A 24,749-nucleotide genomic window follows, 5' to 3' on the forward strand; every position below is an offset into this window, starting at 1 on the left:
CACTTGCTTATACCAGACAAAAAAGCAATGAAACCCTTGATTTCTTTTTCAGTGTTCTGACACCGGTCCAACCAGTGAGCACCGCTGGGAAGAAGATGGGAGATGCTATGAGCCCTATGGGCGAGGGCCGTGTAGTCCAGGGCAGATCATGCTTCCAGAAGGAAAATGCGGCTGCGAAGTGCATCTCCCGCACTATCACAATACCAGCAAGGCTTGTTACCAGATAGGTAAGACTTTATCATCAGGTTTGCAAAATTGTGCATTGAACGCATGTTCACGAACACTAAACATTTAACAAAGTGAAGTCATCGTGATTAATTCAAGAAGAGAGCTAAGGGGCCCGATTACAAAGTAATTTAAGTAAGCAGAGTTATCTTCTGTTGTCTATAAAGTAAAATCGAACTTTCTGGACGAAACCGCGTATTAAATGAGAATAAATATTTGAAAATTTTAAGTATTTTGGTCAGTTACCTGTAGTTAGTTGGACACGCGAAAAAAAATATGTTAGTTTTCTCTTAGTTATACTGAAAATTCGATTTTACTTTATAAACATAGAAAGATATCTGCGTTAATTTTTCATTGCAGGTAATATGAGGACAGGATCAGTTAATTTTTATCGCAATTTTTGTGATGGAGTAAAACAATCATGATCCATGATACGTTTTAGCATATATATATATTTATTTGTTTTCTTACAATTTATGTTAAACTTTTTTATATGTCCCGTGCCGAGGGAGACATTTAATATGATTTTGAAACATATTTTATTAAAAATAATTTAATCAATTATTATATCAATCAAAAAAGATTTAAGTTATTTAAACATCTTCTTGAAGATGTACATTTTTTTCCTCCATAATTTAAGTCAAGTTAATTCTTAATATTTAAAGTATTAACTTTGTGGTCAAACATTTGACCAAATATTATAAAATATTTGTATATAACCACTTACCGACTTTTCTATGTCTACCGGTTTCGAGACGTACCCGTCTCTTCGTCAGGACACCAATTAAACCAACATGCAAACATGGTAGACATAGAAAAGTCGGTAAGTGGTTATTTGGAAATATTTTAGTTAACATTTAGTTAAGTTCATTCGTTTATTTTTCAGGTTCAGTAGGCCCGTGTAACAAAGGCCAACGCTTCAAACTGTCTCCAGATATCCCCGGCAAAGCGCAATGCGTCTGTAAACCAAATAATGTTCTGTGGCAGGATGGGTCTTGCTACAGACTTTACACGAGAGGGCCTTGTGCTCAAAATGAGCTTCTTGCTCCCCCGTCTCGGTGCGTTCCTCTTCCTTGTCGTAAATCAAGACTTTATTTTCCGGAACACAAGAGATGCTTCAAAATAGGAACACAGGGTCCTTGTAAAGTGGATCAAGTCGTTTTATTCGATTTTGAAGCTCGGCCATCCGTCGATGGCATCGCTTATAACGGAATTTGCGGCTGTGCTGGAGCACTTTCCCTGGACAACCCAGACGGTTGTATGATTAGCAAAATGGCGGATGATAGTTGCTCAGATAGTCCCGGGATGGTCGCCATCGATGGTGGTTGCCATATGCTTTACACCAAGGGGCCTTGCGGAGACGGTCAGTGGCTAGTGCCGCAGAAGAACTCGACCAGGTCTTATAAAGATGCTGATTGTGCGTGTAAACCGGGGTTCACAAAGTACCCGGCAGATGATTCGCAGAAGGAAGGAGGCCTTAAAGACTCGTGTCTTCCACCGACAGTGACTCTGGCTCGTTATTTAAATATAAAATATAAATTTTGATAATTTAGGGCCATGCAGGGAAAATACAATGTGTGTATAACTTTAAAACAGGTGATCAAAAGACAATATAGCAATTTGGACTGAAAACATGTATTTATTCTGTGAATTTAATGCATTTAGTTAATTAGTTAATAGAATATTGTGATATAGGATACTGTAATGAGGACCTCATTATTTTAATGGCATTATTATTCCTTTTAACTAAGTACCAACTGAAAAAATAATTCACTAAAAATTCAGTTTTTTAATATTGTAGCATTGTATATGTGTTAAAGGTACTGCTGTCTAAGGATTAAGTTTTTCGTCTGTAATTTACTTAGTGGCTAATTTATTGACTTAGTTTTTTTTGTGATTTTTATTTTAAAATGTATAGTTGGAGTTGTATAAGGCAGGTCATATACTACTTTCAATTTTTTATTTAACTGTCATTGCAGTCTGTTCATTATGCAATGTGTTTTTTATATAATCTCATAAGATAAATGATTCGTTAGTTTGAAAAAAATCACGATTCTTAGTATCAGTATGGAACAGTTTTTATATGATTCAATTCGTGTATAAACAAAACTGGTGACGTAATAATTATAAGTAATGAACTAACTTTACCGAATCTAAATTGTACCTATTATGCAAAATAATGTTTGCATATTCCTATTAATGCATTTAACGTACAATTGATTCATTATTATAGCTAAAAAAGTATAAAATATATATGACTGTTAACTTTAATAAACTTTCGTATTCCACATGAACCAACAAGACTATTTTTTTTGTACAGTCATCATCACGGTACTAATTATTTATTAAATTCACCAATTATTCGCATGCAGCGACTTGCAAATCAATACTGAGATGATTTAGATTTATTTTATCCTAAGCCGCTGATGATTAAGTCCTGTATTTTGAAAAAGAATAAACAATTAAAAATTCAAATAATGATTAATTCTTCACTTTTATTTTAACTCCTTACTCTTGTGTGTATAATAATTTTAAAAATATATTATTGTTTTGTATTAATATTTATACAAACCGGCTATTTTCTGAAATTTACATTTCTTTTAAATGGGTAAATATTTATATTTGTTAAAGATGCAATATTTCTTTTTTTTTAAATGTAAATACTGTTTGTATACTTTGCTCGATGTTTTTGTTCTTTTTGTTGTCTTTTTTTTCACTGGTTTTATTGTAATTATGTTAAAGGTTCATGGAACCGTAAATAAATAAATACATAAATTATGTGCCCAACATATTATTTTATGATAATAAATTCTCGTTGGTCTAAAGCTGCGCAAAACACAAACTTTTTAGATTCATCAATAAATCATATGCCATGAAATGTTACTTTTTCTAAATAGTGCAGAATCATAATATTAGGAATTTTATAATAAACGTAATCTTATTGCATCGTATGTATATTTAAATTGGTATATATTTTTGTGTTATGAAAATATTATAGTAAGTTTTTTTTTTGTAAGAATAAGTATTTGAGTTTTTATTATTTACCCAAATATTAAAATTTTTATAACATTTCCTAAAAATTGCAAATAACTTGTGCTGGAAAAACGGTAAGCAAGTTGTGGTAGCGTGGGATTTGTACCTACGACCTTTGATCCGTTAGTCCGCACACTACCACGAGACTACAACCCGGCTCCAACGTTCAACTTTCCAAGATAAAAGATTATTATTTTGTATACCTACATACATTTTAATGTGACATTATGCTTTAGAGCTTCAAAATATTTTTAAAAAAATATCTTCAAGTTATTTTAATCGTAAAAGTAAATACTTCAAAAAATGTGAGAGAAATCCTTGATTTTTCAATCATCGAAAAATGTCAAGTTACGTGATAATTTTTCTTCACGTGTTGTGCCATAATCGGTTACATCATGATGTGAAATAATGTAAATATTTTAAAACATCATTGTAATAAAATTTAATTAAATATGTCAATGTTTTTTTACTGTATAAAGTGAACCTATTTTAATACCTACACTGTAAATTTGAATTTGTTTGATGGGTAGATTCCAGTTATCTATTCAAAAACATTTGGAAAATGTTTTTTTTTATTACATGAATGAAAGCGAGATCGTCCGGCTTTTGTTTTCATTTGACATTTGAGAAAAAATTCTGAGTGAGCGTGAAATTTTAGCTTCTTATAAATTTAAGTATTTCAATGGACGAAGACGAAGATGATGATGAACGAATCAATCAATTTGAAGATGGACACTGGATGTGGGATACTGATGAAATCATTTTAAAGTTTATTAGGTAATTTTTCTCTACCTCGTTTCCGTAATCCATACAATTAAGAAAAGTCCAGAAACCGTATACGAGCATCAAACAGATGGCGACTTAACTACTCATAAATGAGTAGCTTTACGTTTTGACCCATTAGTTTCTTTGTAGACGTCGCTCAGTTCACAAGTTCTGATTTGAATTCAACTATGCCGTACTGTGTCATTTTAAAGTGTAGAAATACTGCTAGAATCTTAAAGAAACAGGATGGGATCACATTTCATGTATAATTAGCAAATGAGTGTGTAAGTAGCAATTACATTACTTAAAAATTGAATTATTTTTCCATCTGTCAGATTGTTGAAGAAAACAAAATGAACATTTCGTTAGTGTTGCCAGGGTAGTAATTTTTTTACCCTACTTTACTCATCTAATAAGAGAACTAATGAAAATTGGACCTTGAATAAAACATCTCTGCGGTGAACATTTGACCGAGATTGTCTTTATACATCAAATATTATTTAACGTGATATAAAAATATCCGTTTATGTAAAATATATTTTTTTAAATATTTTGAGTTCAAAGTTCATTAATTTAATTACTATTTTTAAATGAACTTTTACTTATCTACTCTGTTGTGTCAATCAATATTTCCGCATGAACTATACAATTTTAGAGAAATTAACAGATTGCTTTTTTTTTACCTTACATTTATGTTTGATTATATTTTTTTCCATCGTGGAACATTACGCGGCGACATCACGAATGCGCGCGGTGAAAGTGTCGCATAGTGGGGGGATTATTGGACACAGTCCGATGTATTCAAATTATTCCCGTAGAATTATAACAGTCCAGAAACCGCGTACGCGCATCAAACAGAAGATGACTAAACTGCTCATAAACGAGTAGTTTTACGTTTTACCGATTAGTTACTCTGTAGACATCCCTTAGTACGCAACAACCCATTTGAATTCAACTATGCCGTGTTATGTCGTTCGTAAGTTTTTAAATACTGATGGGATTAAAAGGGAATGCGGTGGGATCACATTTCATGTGTAAGTAGCGAATTCACAAATGACATTATTTCAGAATCCCATTATTTTACAGTCTGTCAGATTGTTAGATAAAACAAGGTGGACATTTTGTCAGTTTTTCCAGGGTATTCGATTTTTTTACCTGGCATTCTATTAATAAACCTCAGTACAGTATTGAACTGTATTAATTTACTTTTTTACCGAATAATTGTTTAATTATATTTTTACGTTAACCTAATAACCTGTTTTTTTTTTTTTTAATAGTCCAGTCAGTGAAATATTTTTTGTGGTAAAACATAACAAACAAAATTATGATAATGTATTATTTTCGGTCTCGTAACATTACGCGGCCACTTCACGCATGCGCGCAGGCGGGATGTCAGGCTTTTGGACGCAGTGCGATGTACGCAAACATGATTCTTCACGCCTTCTGGTATATTATGATTCTATGGTTATTCCTGCACTATAGTACGATTCACGACCAGAGTCGTCTGGTTTATAGAATCACAAATGTGTTATTGTCCTTATAAGCCTAAAGAATATTGTCAAGCTACATACATGAATCGGTTATTTAAAAAACCCCGTAGTCTATTTATTTCAAATAAAACACTTTGTAATTTTTTTACCACATACGAGTTAAATATAATAACACTACCAGTTTCAGGTATTCTAAATTACCCCTGATCAGGTGTAAATATATACTTAACTAATATATATACACAGATTAGTACCTAGGTACTGATAGGGTCGGGTGGAAAGGAAAAGGCTTTCCTAATTATGGGGAATATTGATAGCAAGGGTGAAGTCCTGACTTATTACGGAACTTTCTAGCAAGGCGGGACACGAAAATTAATAATTATTAAATAATGGAATTGTTTATCAATGAATTAATAAGTTAGTAACTTAAAAGTCTACATAATTATGTATCATGATTTTCTATCTGTTACGCAAAATGTCATTGCATTCGTATTTTATAGTCACAAAATCATCGTTGATGAAGAGGATGAGCCATATGCTCCCGTATCAGACGATATAAGCTTTAGACTAGATGTGGATCTCTTGGAACAAGTAAATAAACCTTACATAAATATTGTGTCCGGGCCGATGAAGAATACGGTTCTGTGTGTGAAATAGAACCTGGACTAGTGTTGTCGACTCGATGCTGCTCCCAGGAAAATTCTGAAAAGGGTAATCGAATGGAAATACGTACCCCTCATAATGTAGGGGTTGGCGCGTTCACCTACCATGCTTGGGATACCAGGAACTGGATTTTTAGCCATCGATTAGAAAACACTCGTCCGGGATCTTGGTTTGGATCTATACACGCCGGACTGTTTTCTTCAGATGCTCGGACACAGAAAAAATATTTTTTGAGTAAATATTTGTTATTATTCAACATGACAGAATTTTTTCATTTTAGGTTATGTTTAAAAAAAAGTTTTACCGAAAAGTTAAAGAAGGAAAACCTGATGTCATCACAATACAGGTACGTACATAATGCTCATATTCGTCTAATTTATTGCTTTGTCTAATTTCATTGTAATTGTAAAATGTATTTATTTAGTGTAAAAGTGCATAAAAATCTAGGTATATCTGATTTTTTTTCACCCTCATATCTTCGGGCAATTACAAAAACTAGGTATCTTCGAAATCAGCATTTTTGAGTTAACCACTAAAAGCACATTTTGTATATACACCTCCATTAATGCCACAAATTGACAAGTCGTGCTTTCAAATCATCATAATATTATTTAAATGCATCAGTTACCTAGTTTTAGTTATTTTGAAGTGATCTAGTTTTAGTAATAGCCTAATTAGTCTTTTTTTTAGTATGACTTGGTTTGACTTTAATTTATATCACACAATCTAACAAGCTGCAAATTTCAAATTAACGTAATATAATCTGCGCATACGGGCCCACGAGAAAACATGAAATAATGTTAATTTTACTTTAATACATAAAAGTTATAAAAAAGAACTAATGTGACAAATTATAGGTATTCTAAGACGTCTTGGTATTGTCAAAAGTGCTATGAGTCGGCAGGTGAAGATCTTGAAGAATCGCAGAATAACCATTAACACCAAAAAAAGACTTGTTAACGCCTTGATTTTCTCAGTGTTCATGTACGGTGTGGAGTGTTGGACACTGAGGGAATCTGAAAAGAAAAAACTCGAAGCTTTCGAAATGTGGTGTTGGCGGCGAATGCTGCGGATTCCGTGGACGGCCAGACGTACGAATGCATCTATTCTCCAGAAACTAGACATAGGAGAAAGACTAACATCTATGTGCGAAAAAAGAATCCTGCAGTTTTTTGGGAATATTTCCAGAGGAAACTCTGATAGTTTGGAGAAAACTATTCTCCTGGGAAGTGTCGAAGGGACAAGGTCGCGTGGACGACAACCGACAAGATGGAGCGGCACAGTCACTGAATTATCAAAATCATCCCTGACGTATGCCTATAGAAGAGATATTAATTCGGCTGTGTAATTAATTGTTAACAGCGTAGGCTGCAGAGCTAATTCTGTTTGATAAACCAGGTATATGCGGACCCCATTAATGCTTGGAATAATCCTTTATCTTACATGTACGGACCGTATAACAGTAACATCAAGACACTAAAAGAAACATTGATATATTTTTCTTGAAGCTCACATGTTGTGGACATTTGGTTTTGTATGTTTTTGTGTAAGTTTTACAGGTATTATTGTTTTAAAATGAAATGAAAAATTAAATACAAATGTATTTTTTAGGATATCAAAGACGTTGTTTTATTCACTGCGCCCAAAGGAAATTTAAATTTTAAACTAATCTGCACATTTCACACTCCCGCGTATGAAAGGTTTACCAGAAGTCTAATTGCGTATACTCAATTTTACTTGCAGGTAATTATTTGGTTATGTTTACTACCGTACCTATGCGCTTAGTAAATATGTTTTATTAAAAATTACTCTCCTAACCTTTTTTCTACTTAATAAATTGACGATATATGCTCATAGCGAAGATCTTCATGTTGCCGCACGTAAATCGGTTCAGTAGTTATTCAATCCATCTAATTTTAAATATAATAATAACCCATTTTACCTTTATTAAAAAATACTGTTTTTAAATAAATAAAAAAATGCACTTTGCAAAAAAATGTATAAATGTAAATTACCAGCTTTTACCCGCGGCTTCGCTCGCGTGGTACATACTGCGGGGAAATAAGTTAATGAACTAGTTTTATCGTTTAACAATAATAATTTTCCCGATTATTTTTTTGGAATAAAAAGTAGACAGTATCGATTGTCAGTCCTCCAAATATCACTATGCAAAAAATACTACGGTCCCTCAGTCTATGGGGAAGTAGCATCGTTATTTATTTATTTTATTACTTTCCATCAAGAATTCACGTTTCTACTTAAAATTTTCCCCGACGGAGTGAGATGTTTTATTTACTTACTTTATAAGTATACATATTAAATACCAGTGAGTCTATAGTCTATGTAAAACTAGTAAATTAGAACATGATTACGGAGCGTCCTCTGGTTAGGATAGTTGCCATCTAACATGGCTCAGCCTGTTCTAAGATGGATATTTTTTATGTGTTACAGTATAAGTAGTTCTAAACTAATATAACACAACAACAACAACAAAAAGAACTTAAACGACATAATTATAAATGCATAGCCAATTAATTATAAGAATTTAAAAATAATAATAATGAAAAACATATCATAAAAAAACAAGTATAAAGTAATGTAATGCATAAGAATATAGTATATATGTATTTCAATTATGTAAAGTAATATGTTTATTATTTTGAGATGAAATTTGTGAACCATGAGACACAGGTCACCTCACCTCTTCGGCTATCCTTATGCAAAAAAATCCCTTGATCCATCTCTCCGTTGCGCCGTGAAAGAAGGACAAATAAACAAACAAACCATTGCATTTATTTGAGTATTAATATTATGGATATAACATTTAACTTGTTGTGATGTCAGAGGTCAAATGATAAATTTGGTATCTAGAACAAGCACTGAAAAGGAAATACATCTATGAGAACAAGAATAAGTGAATAACAACTATCCTTTCATATATATGTGTATATTTCAAACAATGGGAGTCATTCAAATGATTTCGTATACCTACGTATCTGTTTGCTAATAAATGACAATGGAAACTAGTTTGTGGTCAAATTTTCATATTAAAACAATGGAAAATGTTTTTTTTTTTAGCAAGTTTATACGAGTATTTTACCTATTTTCGCGTTAATATAAACTTCGAATTATAAAATTGTGTTTGTAACTTTATTTTTTCTAATAAATATGAACACTCTGACACGTATTTAACCTCTAAACAGGTAGTGCAAATAATGAAGCGTCGATGTTCAGAAGGCGCTAAAAAAATAAGGTTACCTCAGAGCGATGTCATAGAAAAAACTTTGGAAAATAACTTAGCCGATTTTAGAAGTCTTGTTGGCAGAGATTTTTTGTATCTTCACCTCGGTAATATCAAACTATTAATTGTTTATTGTAAAGTATATTGTTTATTTTATACTCTCATAGGCGGAAATTTGGAATACTGTATCGTTATTATTATCACGAATAACTGAAGGACAACATCAAGGGCGCTTTTCAAAAGAGATTGTACGCAGTATTAAATTTGTTATGAATCAATATTTAAGTAAAAATTTTTGTTAAACTTCATATTTATCATTTGAAGATTTACTGAAATGGTTAAGAGAACACGAGGATTTATTTTTTGAAACTTTACTTCGCTCTCACAGTTTCGCACTTCTGCTGAAAGAGCATTCCATGCCGTAGGGCTTGCGAATTTAGTGCTGTTTGCATAGCATCTTTCTTTTATTTTATTTTATTTATTGTATATACGGCCTAAGCCAATTATAACAGTTATATGAAGAAATATGAGTACAAGAAACTGAACAAAAAGAGCATAAAACTACGTAGCGAAGACAAACAAGGGCAATACAATAGTGGTATACAATATATTCATAAAAACAAAAGACATAAGACTTCGAGCTAAACCATACCAATCCAACTTCATCCCACACTGTTTAAGTCACGAAGAGATCTACGAAAAGCTGGAAGATCTATCCCAAAGAATTCGTGTGATAAATGATCTTACTGGTATAATACATTTTTTGATTGTTGCAGATGCAGCTTAGCTGAGCGTAAAACGTCTTTCAGCTAGTTTATCAAGAATACTTTTTTTTTAATTTTGGGCCAACAGGCCAGGAGCCCAATTACAGGGGTGAATTTTATAGCACAAAACACCCAGACTCATATTAAATTTGTGTGTTTTTACCGGGAAGCAAACCCGGTACCTTCCGTGGGCGAGTCGACTGTCTTAGCCATTACCGCACGGAGGCTACCTTAGACTTTGTCGAAATTCAAACTTTGATCCTTACAGCGTTTTAAATTTCAGACACCGAGACATCAAAACTGCTTTCGATTCTCATCACTTCAATATATGTATTTTACTTCCTTTGATTTGCCAGATACGGTTGAAGTAGATGAGGAGGTTAAAATTTGGCAATTCTGAATCGAAACAAGTTTAATTAATTCGTATTTAACGATTTGATTTATTAAAACTGTTTTAGATGACGGTGACATAAAACCAAGAATAAATATGATTAGTGTCGAGATGCGCTACACAGAAATGTTGATTCGAGTTAGTATACAGATTGTTTGGATAGCTTTGCTTCGTCCTCGTTTTGATACCATTGGTAAGGAAAATTGAAGCATTTACTTATTTAGAACAATTTATAAAGCGCCATTTTTGTATAAATCACCTCAAGGGCGCTGAATAATAAGTATCCTAACACGCCTTTCAACTACAGAGCGCATAGGCGATTGGGATTCTAGTTTCCCATTTCCTTAATTTTATTAACTTTATGAAGAGGTAGATTACAACACGTCTTGCAGCTACACAGCGCACGGACATTTAGAAATCTAGCCCCCATGCACAAAAAAATAGTAAGCAGTGTTTTTCATTTATAAATAATTGTTTACAAATAGAATCTAGTCCTGCAGTTACAGAGCGCATGGGCAGTTAATAATCTAGACCCTGTTTACAGTTAAGGTTAAATTTAGGTATACTATGAAGGCTAGCGTCACAAAAAGTCGTGCAATTACAAAGCGCATTGACGAGTGGTATTACAGCAAGATAAAAATGATTTTAAAAAGTTTACAACAAAAGATACAGTAATAATACATCGAGCAAAGAATTAGTAAGTTTGGCCATAGTGAACATGCAACACCAAATATACAGCAAAAGCATTTATCCTGCGAATAAATCATGTTTTCGTGATATAAGCACATGCTAGTTTGGTTTTTCTGTTCTTTTCTTTTCTTTTGATGGTCATGTCATGCCATATTTTTGTGCTATAAACTTTTTAATAATTAAAAAAGGAATGGCCCACTCTCAGACGCTGAAGTCTTTGTGGGCATTTTTTCCAATTTATGTTATAGCTTAATTTAAAGATGTATTTTTCTAAAGTGTATTTTTGTGTATTATATTTATATGTAAATAATATATGTATGAAAAAATAAACCAATAAAAAATATATATGTATATATATATATATAACACAAAGTTTACAAGTGTGAATAGATTAGCTATCACAAAATGTTATAACTAAATTAATATGGTAGAAGACTTTTTCTTTTTTTTTAAATATGTGAGTTGAATTATTATTTTACCTTGCTTGTAATGTACAATATTTATATTTACTTCAAAGCGATAGTTATTTATTTGTTTACTTAAAAAAAAAAACATTTATTCTATTAAATTTACTTCAATGAAAAACTTTGTTTAGTTATTTAGTTATTTTATGTAAGGATCGGTGGGATGTTTTAGCTGAGTATAATACTTTTTTTTTAAACAGTATGAGAAATTTATATTAGTAGTAAACGTATTCCTATGTAAGAGATATAAAATTGAAGTATGTACTGTACAATTTGTTAATATGCAGTTCAGTAGGATTTTTATAAATAATCATTATTATGAATTAACAAAAAAGGTATTAAATCAAAACACATAAAATTATTTTAATAGATCGAAAAAATCAAATGCTACCCAAATGTCGGACTATCGTTCTTTTAAAAATCGTACTATGACAATTTTTTTTACAGACACCGAACTGAACAGAATGTTTCGAAGCCAATTATTCAACTTATCATTGCACAAGTCAAGCAGTAATACTCCTGACCTGTCCCAGTATGAGAAGGCAGTGTTTTATAGAGAAAGGAAAGGTGTTTCACAAATTATTGACAAGTTTAACATATTGTCTCCTGTTGCGAAGGACTTATTTCTATATCCCCAGGACTACAGGCACGTGGGAATTGGGGAAGTTGGATACAAAAGGTAATTAAATACGAACTTTTATTTTGAAAAATGAGGCATCTTTAGTTTTATGTGTCCGGGCAGATGGAGAATACAGTTCTGTATGTGAATTAAAACTACAATCCTGGACGAGTTTTTTTGACAGATAGGGGGTACTCTCAGGTAAAAAATCCTAAAAAGTAAAATCGAGTGCACATAAGTCTGACTCGTAATATATTGGTTGACGCGTTCGCCTACCTAGCTTAAGATCCCGTGTTCGATTCCCGGCTCGATGAATGTGAAATATGGGTTGTTTTCATGTAAAAAAAAAATTCCAGATGCGCTGCGATTATAGTGCCAATGCAGTGTCCTATGGACCACTAGGTACGGAAATGGATATGACGATGTTTTTGAAAAAATACTGTCAACATAAAATTTCATACAAAATATATTACTAAGGCAAATAGGCATAACAGATACCACAACTAAAATTATCTTTCATTCGTAGTTACATAATAAATATAAACATTATTTTGACAGCAAGTCGTATAGCATAAAAACGCTCAGAGTAAAAATGCGCCAAGCTATAGAGGAGCCTAAACGTAGGAAATCCATTCTATGACTATTAAGTATTAAGTTAGCTACAGTTCACAGCAAAATAATGGGCTGTACTCGGGTCGAGAACTGCCAAATCGAATTCATTAAATCCATTGTTGCCGCGTATTGTCATCTTTAGGAATGCTAAAAAACAGGACGTACCTACATATTAACACATATTTTTCACTTGAATTAAAATGAACATTATTTTACTTTTTATTTTTAATCATTCTAATCATTACAGTAAACTTTTAAAATGTATATAAATAGGCGTTTTAGTTTTTAAGACATTATATGGATGCCTAGTGCGGCCCTGACATATTGCCCGTAATCAACTGTTATTATCAACAGTAAACATACAGTAATTCACAAATTTATCGCCTTAATTGAGAAAAAAAAGTATCTAAAATTACTAATATAAGAAAGTTTTTAAGCAACATAAAACAAATGTCGGGACAATAAATACCAAAAATCAATGTAAATCATAGGAAAATATTCGAAATCAACTGCCTGTAAAAACTGATTCATTTAACACCTTTGACGCTTCTACTGTTGCAACCAAACATACTGCAATTCACCATAGTCGATTTTTATTAATTATTACGTAAATATCCAAGTTATTTACAAACAAAGCCAAGCACACCGACAAAAGCATCTGACAGAACCGTTATGTGTTTGTTGTCAAACAAAAGAAAATGGTTGCTAACCAACAAACCAACATCGCTTGCGTTGTATGCAACATAGTGATATGGGGTTTTTCTACTGACATTTCTTGGTGAAACTGCATTTTGCATAGTGATAGGGGTTACGCATTAAACTATGAGGATAATACCTGTAAATGCCCATACTCTTTCTTCGAATATGTTCACCTCGGCAGAAATACCTGGTAATAACGGAACATGGCTCTAGAACCGTTAGTTTCAATTTGATAACATTATTATTTTCATGAGTTAAATTATTTTTAAAATTACTTGGATTTAATCAGCAAATTCTTTGTTTATTTTCTATTAGGTACCATCTTACTTAATTTGAATTCTTAATTAAAATTTAATGCAAATTATAACTTTATTGCACACATGAACTCTTTTGACGAATCACTGTAAGAAATTGTGTAAACATTATTCGTAACCGTGACCGAGTGAATTCCTAAAATTTACGCGTTAGTTTGCGTAATAGATTTGTGTAATTTATTTTTTCAATTGTAACGACTGTACTGAACTGCATAACGACGTGGAACATAATAAATCAAATTCAACACACAATATTTTAGAACTTACAACGTATTTTCGGGATATGAATGAATAAAACCATGTCTCACATTGATTAATTTTTATAAATACCATTTTTTTAACAAAATAACTATTTTAAATTCCAACCATTACTAAATATGTTGCAACAGAAAGGGAAATTTTTTTTCAGAGGGTAATATGGAAGTCTAGACATTTACAGGGCTTATGACCTGTCATGATCGGGTTGTGGTCCTGTGGCTAGTGTCTCTGACTCACGGACCAAAGGTCTGTGGTTCGAATCCCACTCTACCCCAACTTGATTCCATTTTCTAGTAGTGAGTTATTTACAACTCGTTGAAAATAGACCTCAAAATTAAATATTTGGGTAAATCATAAGAACGCAAATATTTTTATTCTTTTTTTAATTGAGTGGTTTAATTAGCCACTTTACACACTATATATTATCCACTATTTTGGCTATGTTTTTTTTTTTTTTTTTAAATATATATTTGGACCCCTGGATTTAGTAGCCTTACTTGTCATGTACAAGGCTAAGGTACTCGGAAAAAATCGTTTTGGTTTGTCTTGGAAATGGGATGTTCGATCACTGATTTTGATTTATTACCTTTATGAGTCCAATCACCATTGTTGCAAAGTTCGAGAACAATGGCGCGTGAAAACTACTTTTAACTACAGTGTGGATATCTGTTAAGGATATATTTTGGCTATGTTTAAACATCCACAGTTCCTCAACTCTTCCATATGCTGACTTTTGTGAAGTAAAAGAGCTGAAACCATTATCATATGGGTGAGATTAGTCTGGCTGAACCAATTTACCTACCAGGCAACGCCTGAAAACAATTTTCCAATTTTTATACTTCTCCTTATACCAGTTAGTTGATTCAACAATGATTTGAGTATGTCCAAATGTTTTCAGACATGCTGAATTCCCTAGGAACACAGTTACACAGTGTGTAAAGTGGTTACCTTAGTCATCCAATGACAGGTCATAAGCCCTGTAAATGCCAAGACTTACATATTACCTTCTCAAAAATGTTTTCCCCCTGTTGCACAAATTAAGATCTAAATAGCTCCCTAGGGAGGAAATTCAGCATGTTCGCAAACATCTGGACATACTTCAACAACTATGTTTACCATATGTAGTTTAGCGAAAGTTATTATATGCACGAAAATTACATCACTTTAACAAATTTGTTTATATAAAAAAACGTTTTTAATAGATAGAGAGCATTTCAGCTCCTTGCAGTTTTTTTTTAAGTTCAGAAAAATTTTATTTTCATAATAAAGTATTACGAAGTGAATGCCGACTCAATTAAAAATGCAGAAAAGTATATTATTCGTCCTTGTATTGAAACAATAAATAATTTTTTCAAATAAGCAATAAATTACGATGATACCGGTATTTTTTTTTTTTTTGTGTAACGTAGGATAAATTTTCTAGAATGGTTTAAAATTTAAAATATACATATTTTGAATTACCCGAAAACGAGACGTTTCCCGCCATGTAGGACAAACGGCGCGAATGACGTTTTGACGCCAAACTTATACGCGATGTTCATTAGAAGCACAGTTGACAGTCATAACACGTGATGTCAAAATGACGTGATACCATCTGCGGACCGTTTTGTATGTATTTATCATAGAATAAAGTATAGTCCAGAAGGAGCGTAGAATCATATTTGAATACATCGGACTGTGTTCAATAATCCCCCCACTATGCCCTACTTTTGCCTCGCGCATTCGTGATGTCGCCGCGTAATGTTGCTTGATGGTAAAAAAATGATCATAACACAAATGTAAGGTAAAAAAAAAATTAAAAAAACTGTTAATTTCCCTAAAATTTTATTGTGCACGCGGAAGCATTGATTGACACAACAGAGTAGATAAGTAAAGGGTCATTTAAAAAGAGTAATTGAATTAATGAACTTTGAACTTAATGCATAAAACAAATTTTATTTTACATAAAACGGATATTTTTATATCATGTTAAATTATATTTGATGTTTTAATGATAATATCGTTCAAATGTCCCCCACGGCGTTGTTTAATCCAAGGTCTAATTTTCATTAGTTCTTTTATTAGATGAGCAAAGTAGGGTAAAAAAATTTACTACCCTGGCAACACTAACGAAATTTCCATTTTGTTTCTTCGACAATCTGAAAATAATTCAATTTTTAAGTGAAGCATTTGTTTGCTATTTACACATGAAATGTGATACCTTTCTGTTTCTTTAAGATACTAGCAGTATTTCTACACTTTAAAAGGACACAACACAGCATAGTTGAATTCAAATCAGGAGTTGCGTACTGAGCGACGTCTACAATGAAACTAATTGGTCAAAACTTAAACCTTCTCATTTATGAGTAGTTGAGTCGCCTTCTGTTTGATGTGCGTATACGGTTTCTGGACTATTCTTAATTCTATGGTGTTTATTTTTAAACCCAAAAAATACTATTAGAATCGTCAAGATCCGCTCTTAATATGTATATTTTATTTTTAACGTTATTTCCGACTTGTGAAAATACACTCTTTTATTACGGTTCAGAGTTGTGATGAAATTAATTCTCATTTTATATCATGGCACCAAGCATTGCAAACACCAGAAAAAATCAGACTCCCAATAAATTATTTGTGGATAACCTATTGGGCCTTATTATGTTGGGCCACCGGGAACTTACCGGTGTAAAGGTGCCTACGATAGTACCTTGTTACTTAAACTTATGTCTGCACAGTAGAAAAATATGTGAGCTGTTTGTTCTGCTTTGTTTTTTTTATTTTATTTTTTTATTATTATTATTTTTTTATTTATAAATCATAAAACACAAAGTATTTTACAAGTATAATACGTTGAATTACATTCCCAGAAGTTAACACAACTCAATTCGGGACATAAATAATATTAACATTTTGAAAATAACACATATTGAGAACAACAAAGAAACAAAGCAAGTTTAGCACCTTTATAACTAAATATAGCACAAGAATATATTCGCCAAAAACCTTTTCTTACACAAGCATAATAAATATATATAAAAAAAAACGCTTTTAAGAATAAAAAAAAGTATTGAATCTACTAAGGGAAATAAGGTCATTTACATCACACGCCATGCAGATGATGCTGCCATGGTGATGATGAGACATCTCAGTTAGTAAACATCTGGATGCCTAAGAAATGTCGTATAGTACAGTGAACACATGATTATTGGAAACATAATTCGGATATACAAAACGCGTGTCAGACCAAATCATGGTGTATACAACAGAGATGAGGATACATAGAGAGAAAATAAAAAATACGAAAAACCTAGTAGAAAAACTAAATAGAAAAACTAAATAGATAGACTAAAAAACTGCTCATAACGTCAGAGATGAAAGTACTTAAGGCAATCTCAGGGAAGCCCAAAAGAGGCAGAATCTAGAGTCAAGAAGTTAGACGGATTTGCAATACCCATTGCATTGTAAATAGATTATGGAGAGATTTTATTATTATTTATGTATATATATCTATGCGGATTTCAGTATAAATATGAATTTTTCATTTATATTTTTTTGACATTTATATTGACACCATAAGTATATATTAAATACAAAAAACAAAAGTGTTATGTAAAACGTGAAATAAAAATATATAAAATTAATTATAAACCGGGTATAAAGTTATGCCTTTTGCATAATGGTAGAAATTTCTACCACTATGCCGAGGCAAAACTTTATACCAGGTACGTAAGGCCCATTAACTTTACCAATATGTTTTTTTTTAAATAGTTGGATATTTGGATATTATACCGTCCATAAATAATTATTGTATCCAGGTTTTGCTGTCCAACGCCTCCTCGAAAGTGTACTCGTACATAGCGTCCTCTAATATAGTCGCATACAACTGATGTATTTGTTTTAATTATCAGATTATGATATCCTTCTAAGCTCATATTTTACGTCACTTGACGGCACGTGTCAGGGGTGTTATTCTGCTTGGCATACGCCTTCTTCAATTTATTTAGGTGGCTCAGTTTCAAGATTCAAATTGCCTGAACGGAATTTCTCAAATCATTGATAACCGTCGGAGTAGAGTTCGTATCGGTTACGCCTTTGTTCCTAAGCCTTTGATATTTTAGAAGTAGCGACGCAAATAAATATTTTTTTTGTGCAATTCGTGAAATTTACGGATATCAACACAAATAACTAAAAAAAATCAGAATACAGTTCTGTTTGTAAAAGTTTTGTTTTTGAAAAATAGCCAGAACCCTTGACAAATGTTTCCGACTCGATAAATTCGCTCAGGTAAAAATCTAAAAAAAACGAAAATTTGTAAAATTTAGTCTGCCTCGTGGTAAACTGATTAAATGCATTTGGTTATCTTGCCTCAGGTCCTGAGTTCGACTTTCAGCAATATCAATGCGAAATATGGATTTAATTAAACGGTGGTTTTCTAATGTTATATTTTATATGCTCCCAGCAGATCAATCACAATGGCTGCACAATGACCGACAAGGTCATTATCAACGCGATAATTTTTTTTTAGTGATAAGTGTTGGTTTAGGACTTTTAATCGACGTGACGTGATAAACATCTGTGATTGAACACCTAGACTAGCCCCTGGAACGCAAGCATCTTGCGCGTATATTAAAATAATGATAGCTTACACACTGCAATTTAAGTTCCGATACAGTGCCCTATGCACCATCATGTGCGGGTAAGAGAGTGATGCTGCCAAAAAGAAGTTGGAATATAAGTTATCTCATTAAAAAAATAAAAAATTGGTTCAGTATAATGGAATAAAATACGTTTTAGGCTCCTCGAGTTTTTTTTACATATTTTTTTCCAGAGATACGTCCACTTTGCGAATTGAATATTTGGATGATGTGTTTTCCCTCCCCGAGGAAAAGATAATCCCGATTGATCTCCATGTCGGTATATTGGGAGAGCCGAGGAACAAGTTCGATATGATGCTGAGAGAAATTTCGGTAGGCAAAACTGGCACCGGTAGCAAATCACAATCCAGGTATGGTTATATCACGATTACATTATATGAGTGAAAATAATAAAAACAAAGTGCGATTTTGTATTTGTTGTAATTCAATTCGCTTACTTTACTTTTTCTCCATTACAAAGAAAATAAAAACATTATTTTATACTTGCACTATCTACAAAAACATACAATGTAATATGCATGTTACATTTACCATGAGAGTTTGATGATGATTTTTTTTATTTGACAAATTTTTTATAAACCCTTACGAATTATAACATTCATTTTACAAAAATAATATAAACATTTTACATTCATACTCTGTTGTTCAAAATAATATTCTCGTATTTTGAAAAGTTTGTCTAAGTCTTTTGTTTAGTTTTGTCTGGTATTTTATTGTAAAATTTCAGTCCCTGGTTCATTAGTCTTGATTGTCCTTGTCTTGTTTTAGAAAGTTGCATATGGTATTTGTCTGATATTCTCGTATAATGTCCATGTTGACTACAATTTATTACAAGTTTAATAATTTATGGATAAATTTTAATGATTCTAGTTGAAAGAGTTCAACTATATTTAATTGCTTAGTTTGTTTAAAAAGTTCTCTAGTTGCAGTTAGATAGAGAAGGTCATATAATAACTTTAACATTTTATTTTGTTGTCTTTGTAGTCTGTTTATGTCATTTTGATATCCTGTTCTCCATAGTAGTTGCGTATAACATATTTTAGTTTTTACATAGGCTTCATACATTAGAATTTTTTCCGTTTTTGGAACAAAGTTTTTGATTTTTAAAAAAAGACTCGATAATGTCGCCACTTTGCTAATTAAATTTTTTTATAAAATTTAATTAGCAAAGTGGATTTTGTGTATAAAATTTTGAATGTATTATTTTTTACAAAATATATTTTTGGTTTTTTTACTCTGTCATACCAACATAAATAAGTGAATGGATTATAATTTCTTTATATTTTTTCAGTGTTGCTTTGAAAGGAGTTATTTCGTCCGTCTCTAAAAAGTCGAAATATTCTGTGCACATGTGCGGGACGTTTGAAGTTCCCTGTGTTAGCGATTCGTAAGTTACAAAAAATATAATTTATAAAAATTAGTGAGATCGTTTACGAGGCTTATTTCAAATACATTTTTTATGACAATCGTTATTAGTGTACCTCACAGTTTGTGGCGGCTAAACTGGTATGAGACATTTATGGATTGATAAAATACACACGAAATGAACACAGATGGACTTAAAAATTTATTAAGATAAAAATAATATTATTTGTAATTTGGGACTTTTTTGTTTCATATCATGAAGTAGGGCACTCAAAAACATATTCTTTTGTGTGCTATAATAATATCATTGCAAATATAGTTCATTTATAAGTTGCTTAACACATACATATGTTTAATTTAAATTATTTATTGACAATTCTTGATGGAATTCCATTGTAATGATGTAATAACTTATATTTACATATAAGTTATTAATTTTAGAAATACTTGGTACACTTCCACTTATTTATTTTGACCAATTAGCGCTTTCACCCTCTAATGGGCATCTTCAGACTGGTGAATATTATACAGTATATGGATAATTTATATAAAACTAAATATTATCTTAAGTGTAGGTATATTTAAAAATAAGTTGAAAAAAATACAATACGCAATATTGCAATGGAACAGAGTGAGACAAATGATCGAAACACGTGTTGGCGGATATTCTATGTTTTGAAAAATATTTTTTGTTTTATTACAATGTACAGGGTCTAACTAAGGGGGCTAACAAGGGTGAGTTTTTAAATTCTGCTGATTTATTAAAATTCTATCGCAATTATTTTTTATCCTATTTATTTCCAAAATTTCTAATCTATCTAACTTTTGACCTTTATGTCCTACATGTAAAATTTTTATGTTTTTTTCTTTATCAAAATTATGTTTTAATTCATTTAAATGTGATGCATAGTTTGATGAGTCGTTATTTAATCTATGTGAAGTTAAATGTTCTTTTACTCTATATTTAATAGCTCTCCCGCTTTGTCCTATATATGAACCAGGACAAGTACATGTTAGTTCGTATATTCCGCTATTTTCATTTGTCTCACTCTGTTCCATTGCAATATTGCGTATTGTATTTTTTTCAACTTATTTTTAAATGTACATACACCGCAAGACAAATAAATTTACGAGTTCTCAAAAAAACTAAAATTGACATATAATGAATTATTCTTGATATTTAATTAGTTTTTTTTATATTGTTTGACATATGTGATGACTACTCGTTATTTCAAGGTTAAAATAAAAAATCTTACTCATGAATTGTACTTAGAAATTGCCATTATATATCAGGTATCAGATTACCCGAACCTTAGAGACCCATAACGGTTCATTTATGGTCGAGTGTTTGTGATGGAATAATAAAAGACATGTTATTTTTTAATTCATATTTAAGAAGTAGGTTCTTATCGCTTTATTTTAAATTAAAGTATTTTACATTTAAACATATTTATAACATTTAAAAATATTTAGTACTTAGTGAATTCACCTTTATTTTTTATAACATGTAAAATTCTATTATTTAGAGAAGCGTAAAGCGAATCTAAAATTTCTGATGTTATTTCTTCTTCCCAAACTTGAATTAAGTTTTTTTTTAATTCCTCAATGTTTTTTGATTTTTTTTTCCCGACTTTTTTTTTCATAATCGCCCATAAATTTTCTATCGGGTTCAAATCAGGGCTATTCTCGGGCCACGTCAACGATTTTAAGCCAATTTTCTCCTTGAATTCATTAATCTATAAAAAAACAATAAATTATTTATCATGTGGTCACAAAATGCATTTAAAAATATATATATTTGTACTCACAGTGCGGGCTCTATGGCACGGCGCAGAATCGTCCTGAAAAATTGGGTCCGCGGTATACTGCGTAATGTCCTCGATTGTTGGAATAATATGTTTTTTTAACACTTTTTTGTACTGAATGGCATTCATCGTACCCTGTACAAAATTTAGAGGTCCTAAACCGTATGCTGTCATGCACCCCCAAATCATCACGTAGGGTGAATGTTTAACGGTTCGAGTGACGCACGACGGATGATATCTTTCCCCACGTTTTCGTCGAACTATCTTTCTGCCGTCTGGACCAAAAAGGTTGAATTTTGATTCATCAGAGAAAACAACATTTTGCCAATCCTCCAAGGTCCAATTCTGGTGCTCTTTCGCCCAATCCAGTCTAGCCTTCTTCATTTTGTCCGTGAGTAATGGTTTCTTTGCGGGACTCCGTGCTTGGAAACCATGCTCCAACAGCCGCCTGGACACTGTTTTTACTGAAAATGTTGATGTGCTGGTAGACTGCACCTCTGCGTGTATTTCAGGTGCCGTTAAAAATCGATCGCGCATAACAATTTTTTTTATTAAGCGATCATCTCGGGCAGATGTCACGCGCCCCCGTCCGATCCTTTTTTCCGTTCTATGGATCCAGTTTCTTGGATTTTTTTAAATAAAAACCTCACTGCACCTTCTGAATACCCAACTCGACGAGATATTTCACAATTAGATATGTTTTCTTGCGACAATGTGATTATTTTGGATTTTATCGCAATCGACATTTGCTTTGCACTTTCCATGATTGTTGTGTTTTGTTCACTCAAACGCGGGTAAAACAAGACTGTTGAGACATTTTAAAATGTAAATATTGTAGAAAGGTGACACATAGTGTCCTTAATTTATTAAACAAAAGAAAGAGGTATCGATAAAGGATTTCTTAGAAAAAGGGTTCAGTAAAGTCAAGGGGCGCGGTAGCAGGTAAACTCGTATTTTTTTTTGTCTTGCGGTGTACCTACGCTTAAGATAATATTTAGTTTTATATAAATTATCCATACACTGTATAATATTCACCAGTCTGAAGATGCCCATTAGAGGGTGAAAGCGCTAATTGGTCAAAATAAATAAGTGGAAGTGTACCAAGTATTTTTTAAATTAATAACTTATATGTAAATATAAGTTATTACAACATACATTTGTCTTCACGTTTCAACTAGTTTGACGTTTTACCGTATATTTTATTTTTTTAGTGTCTTATAAAATTGAATTTTGTTACTTCGTCTTTTTCCTAAATGGGTGTCTGGAATCTTTTCTCTTGTATTGTGATCATGTTCATGTTGGATTTGATTATTTTTTTCAAGCATTTTGTGTTTATTTTTTAGAATTAATAATTTAGTACACGAATACCGCTGTATTGTAAAATATTTTTTTCGCAGATTCCATGATATAATGTTCTACTCTGCAAATGGCTAAAAGTGGTATTAAAATATAAATTTGTTTTCAGATACGTTCTTACCGACACATTCCCTAGTTTTCCACCAAGTAATCGTCTAAGACCGATCAACAAAAAGCAGAAGATGAGATGGTTAAAATATATCAAACCGAAAAAGAAAAAGAATTAGATAATACCGCCGTGTTTTGTTGAGTACGGGGGTTATAATATTCCTGACTAAATCGTACTCAACAAATTTCGTACACAACTAGAGTCATCTATGGGTGATATTTGCGAGAAACAATTCATTTTATTTAATGAAAACGCACTTATTTATTCATAAAAATAAAACTTATTTATAGCCTAACAAATATTACAAAATATGCTATTATATACAGCACTTATTCATTTGTTTTTCTGTAATAAATAAAGACATCGATTGTGGAGTGAAGGGGCCTTTTCAAATACTTTTACGGTTAATTGTTTTCGGGCAAGAACCGATTTCCCGTCCATTTCTTGGCAAATACTTATATTATGAGTACTATCGGAGTTTATTTCTATTAGAGTTTCGTTGGTCATTGGCTCATTGTAGGCTTTCAGTACGATTATAATATTCTCAACCGCAGCACAATCAAAGCCTTCGTTAATGGCCATACGACTAATATATTCGATTAAACCTTTAATATTATTTTCCATAGCGATGTCTTTATATTTTATATTTTTATACGTCCGCCCTTAATATATGATGGGGAGATTTCCTTCCATGCTTCGTCAGTAAGTATGGTTATTGTTATCTTAATGGTTTATTCCTTCCACCATTTTCGGGTGGTTTCATTACCTCCTCAACTTGTTGATGTACAACAGCAAATTTTAGAAGTTATTTATTGCTGTCGACATCATTTTTTCTGTGTATTCATTCAGTTTTTAGTAAATCCCTGGACTGGAACCGAAGCTTAGGACTATCATATTACTTGATGAAGCAAAATGATCTATATACGCTGTGGTTGGAGTACCAATCCAGTTCCGTATGCACCATTATTTTCAGAAAGAGAATACTGATAAAGAATGATTTTTTTAAATTTTTTGAATAATGTGACTATTAAAATCGAGAAATTACTGAATTTAACTAGAGACTTCTACCCGGCAAAGCAATGTACAATGTATTACTAAAAACATAACTGTCTAATAATTTTTTTCTTCCTTTTTATCGTTGTTTTATTACATATTATGACGTTCATTTATTAAAACAAACATAAAACTACTGTTTTTCTACCAGTTTCGTAATTTTTATGACGACGGTGGTTTTTTATTCGTTCCTTTCCTA

At 31.9% G+C, this 24,749-nt stretch overlaps 2 protein-coding genes across 5 annotated transcripts in view; both read left to right on the plus strand.

Moving 5' to 3' along the window:
• The window catches only part of LOC148281641 (uncharacterized), a 42,716-nt gene extending 40,006 nt beyond the window's left edge, over positions 1–2,710 (plus strand). For both annotated transcript variants that reach the window (XM_088226382.1, XM_088226383.1), the window contains 2 exons: positions 53–227; positions 1,112–2,710. In XM_088226382.1, the coding sequence (XP_088082508.1) occupies positions 53–227; positions 1,112–1,770 (834 nt within the window). In that variant the 3' untranslated portion in view covers positions 1,771–2,710. The remainder of the gene's footprint in view (positions 1–52; positions 228–1,111) is intronic.
• A 1,153-nt stretch (positions 2,711–3,863) lies between these two features.
• On the plus strand, positions 3,864–24,739 carry LOC148281642 (protein phosphatase 1 regulatory subunit 36-like). 3 transcript variants are annotated; one of them, XM_088226384.1, is made up of 10 exons: positions 3,864–4,035; positions 6,014–6,104; positions 6,457–6,522; positions 7,788–7,919; positions 9,380–9,524; positions 10,640–10,765; positions 12,174–12,405; positions 19,036–19,212; positions 20,154–20,249; positions 23,498–24,739. In XM_088226384.1, the coding sequence occupies exons 1-10, from the start codon at positions 3,941–3,943 to the stop codon at positions 23,613–23,615; spliced, it is 1,278 nt and encodes a 425-aa protein (XP_088082510.1). In that variant the 5' UTR covers positions 3,864–3,940; the 3' UTR covers positions 23,616–24,739. The 3 variants fall into 3 exon arrangements, with proteins under 3 accessions (XP_088082510.1, XP_088082512.1, XP_088082513.1); XM_088226386.1 differs by lacking the exon at positions 6,014–6,104 and having other exon boundaries at positions 3,899–4,035; XM_088226387.1 differs by lacking the exons at positions 6,014–6,104; positions 6,457–6,522; positions 7,788–7,919; positions 9,380–9,524 and having other exon boundaries at positions 3,903–4,035.
• The last annotated feature ends 10 nt before the right edge of the window (positions 24,740–24,749 follow it).

Source organism: Micrasema longulum, unplaced genomic scaffold (assembly GCF_059751315.1).
Source record: "Micrasema longulum isolate JH-2025_06_02 unplaced genomic scaffold, ASM5975131v1 h1tg000428l, whole genome shotgun sequence".
Lineage (NCBI taxonomy): Eukaryota > Metazoa > Arthropoda > Insecta > Trichoptera > Brachycentridae > Micrasema > Micrasema longulum.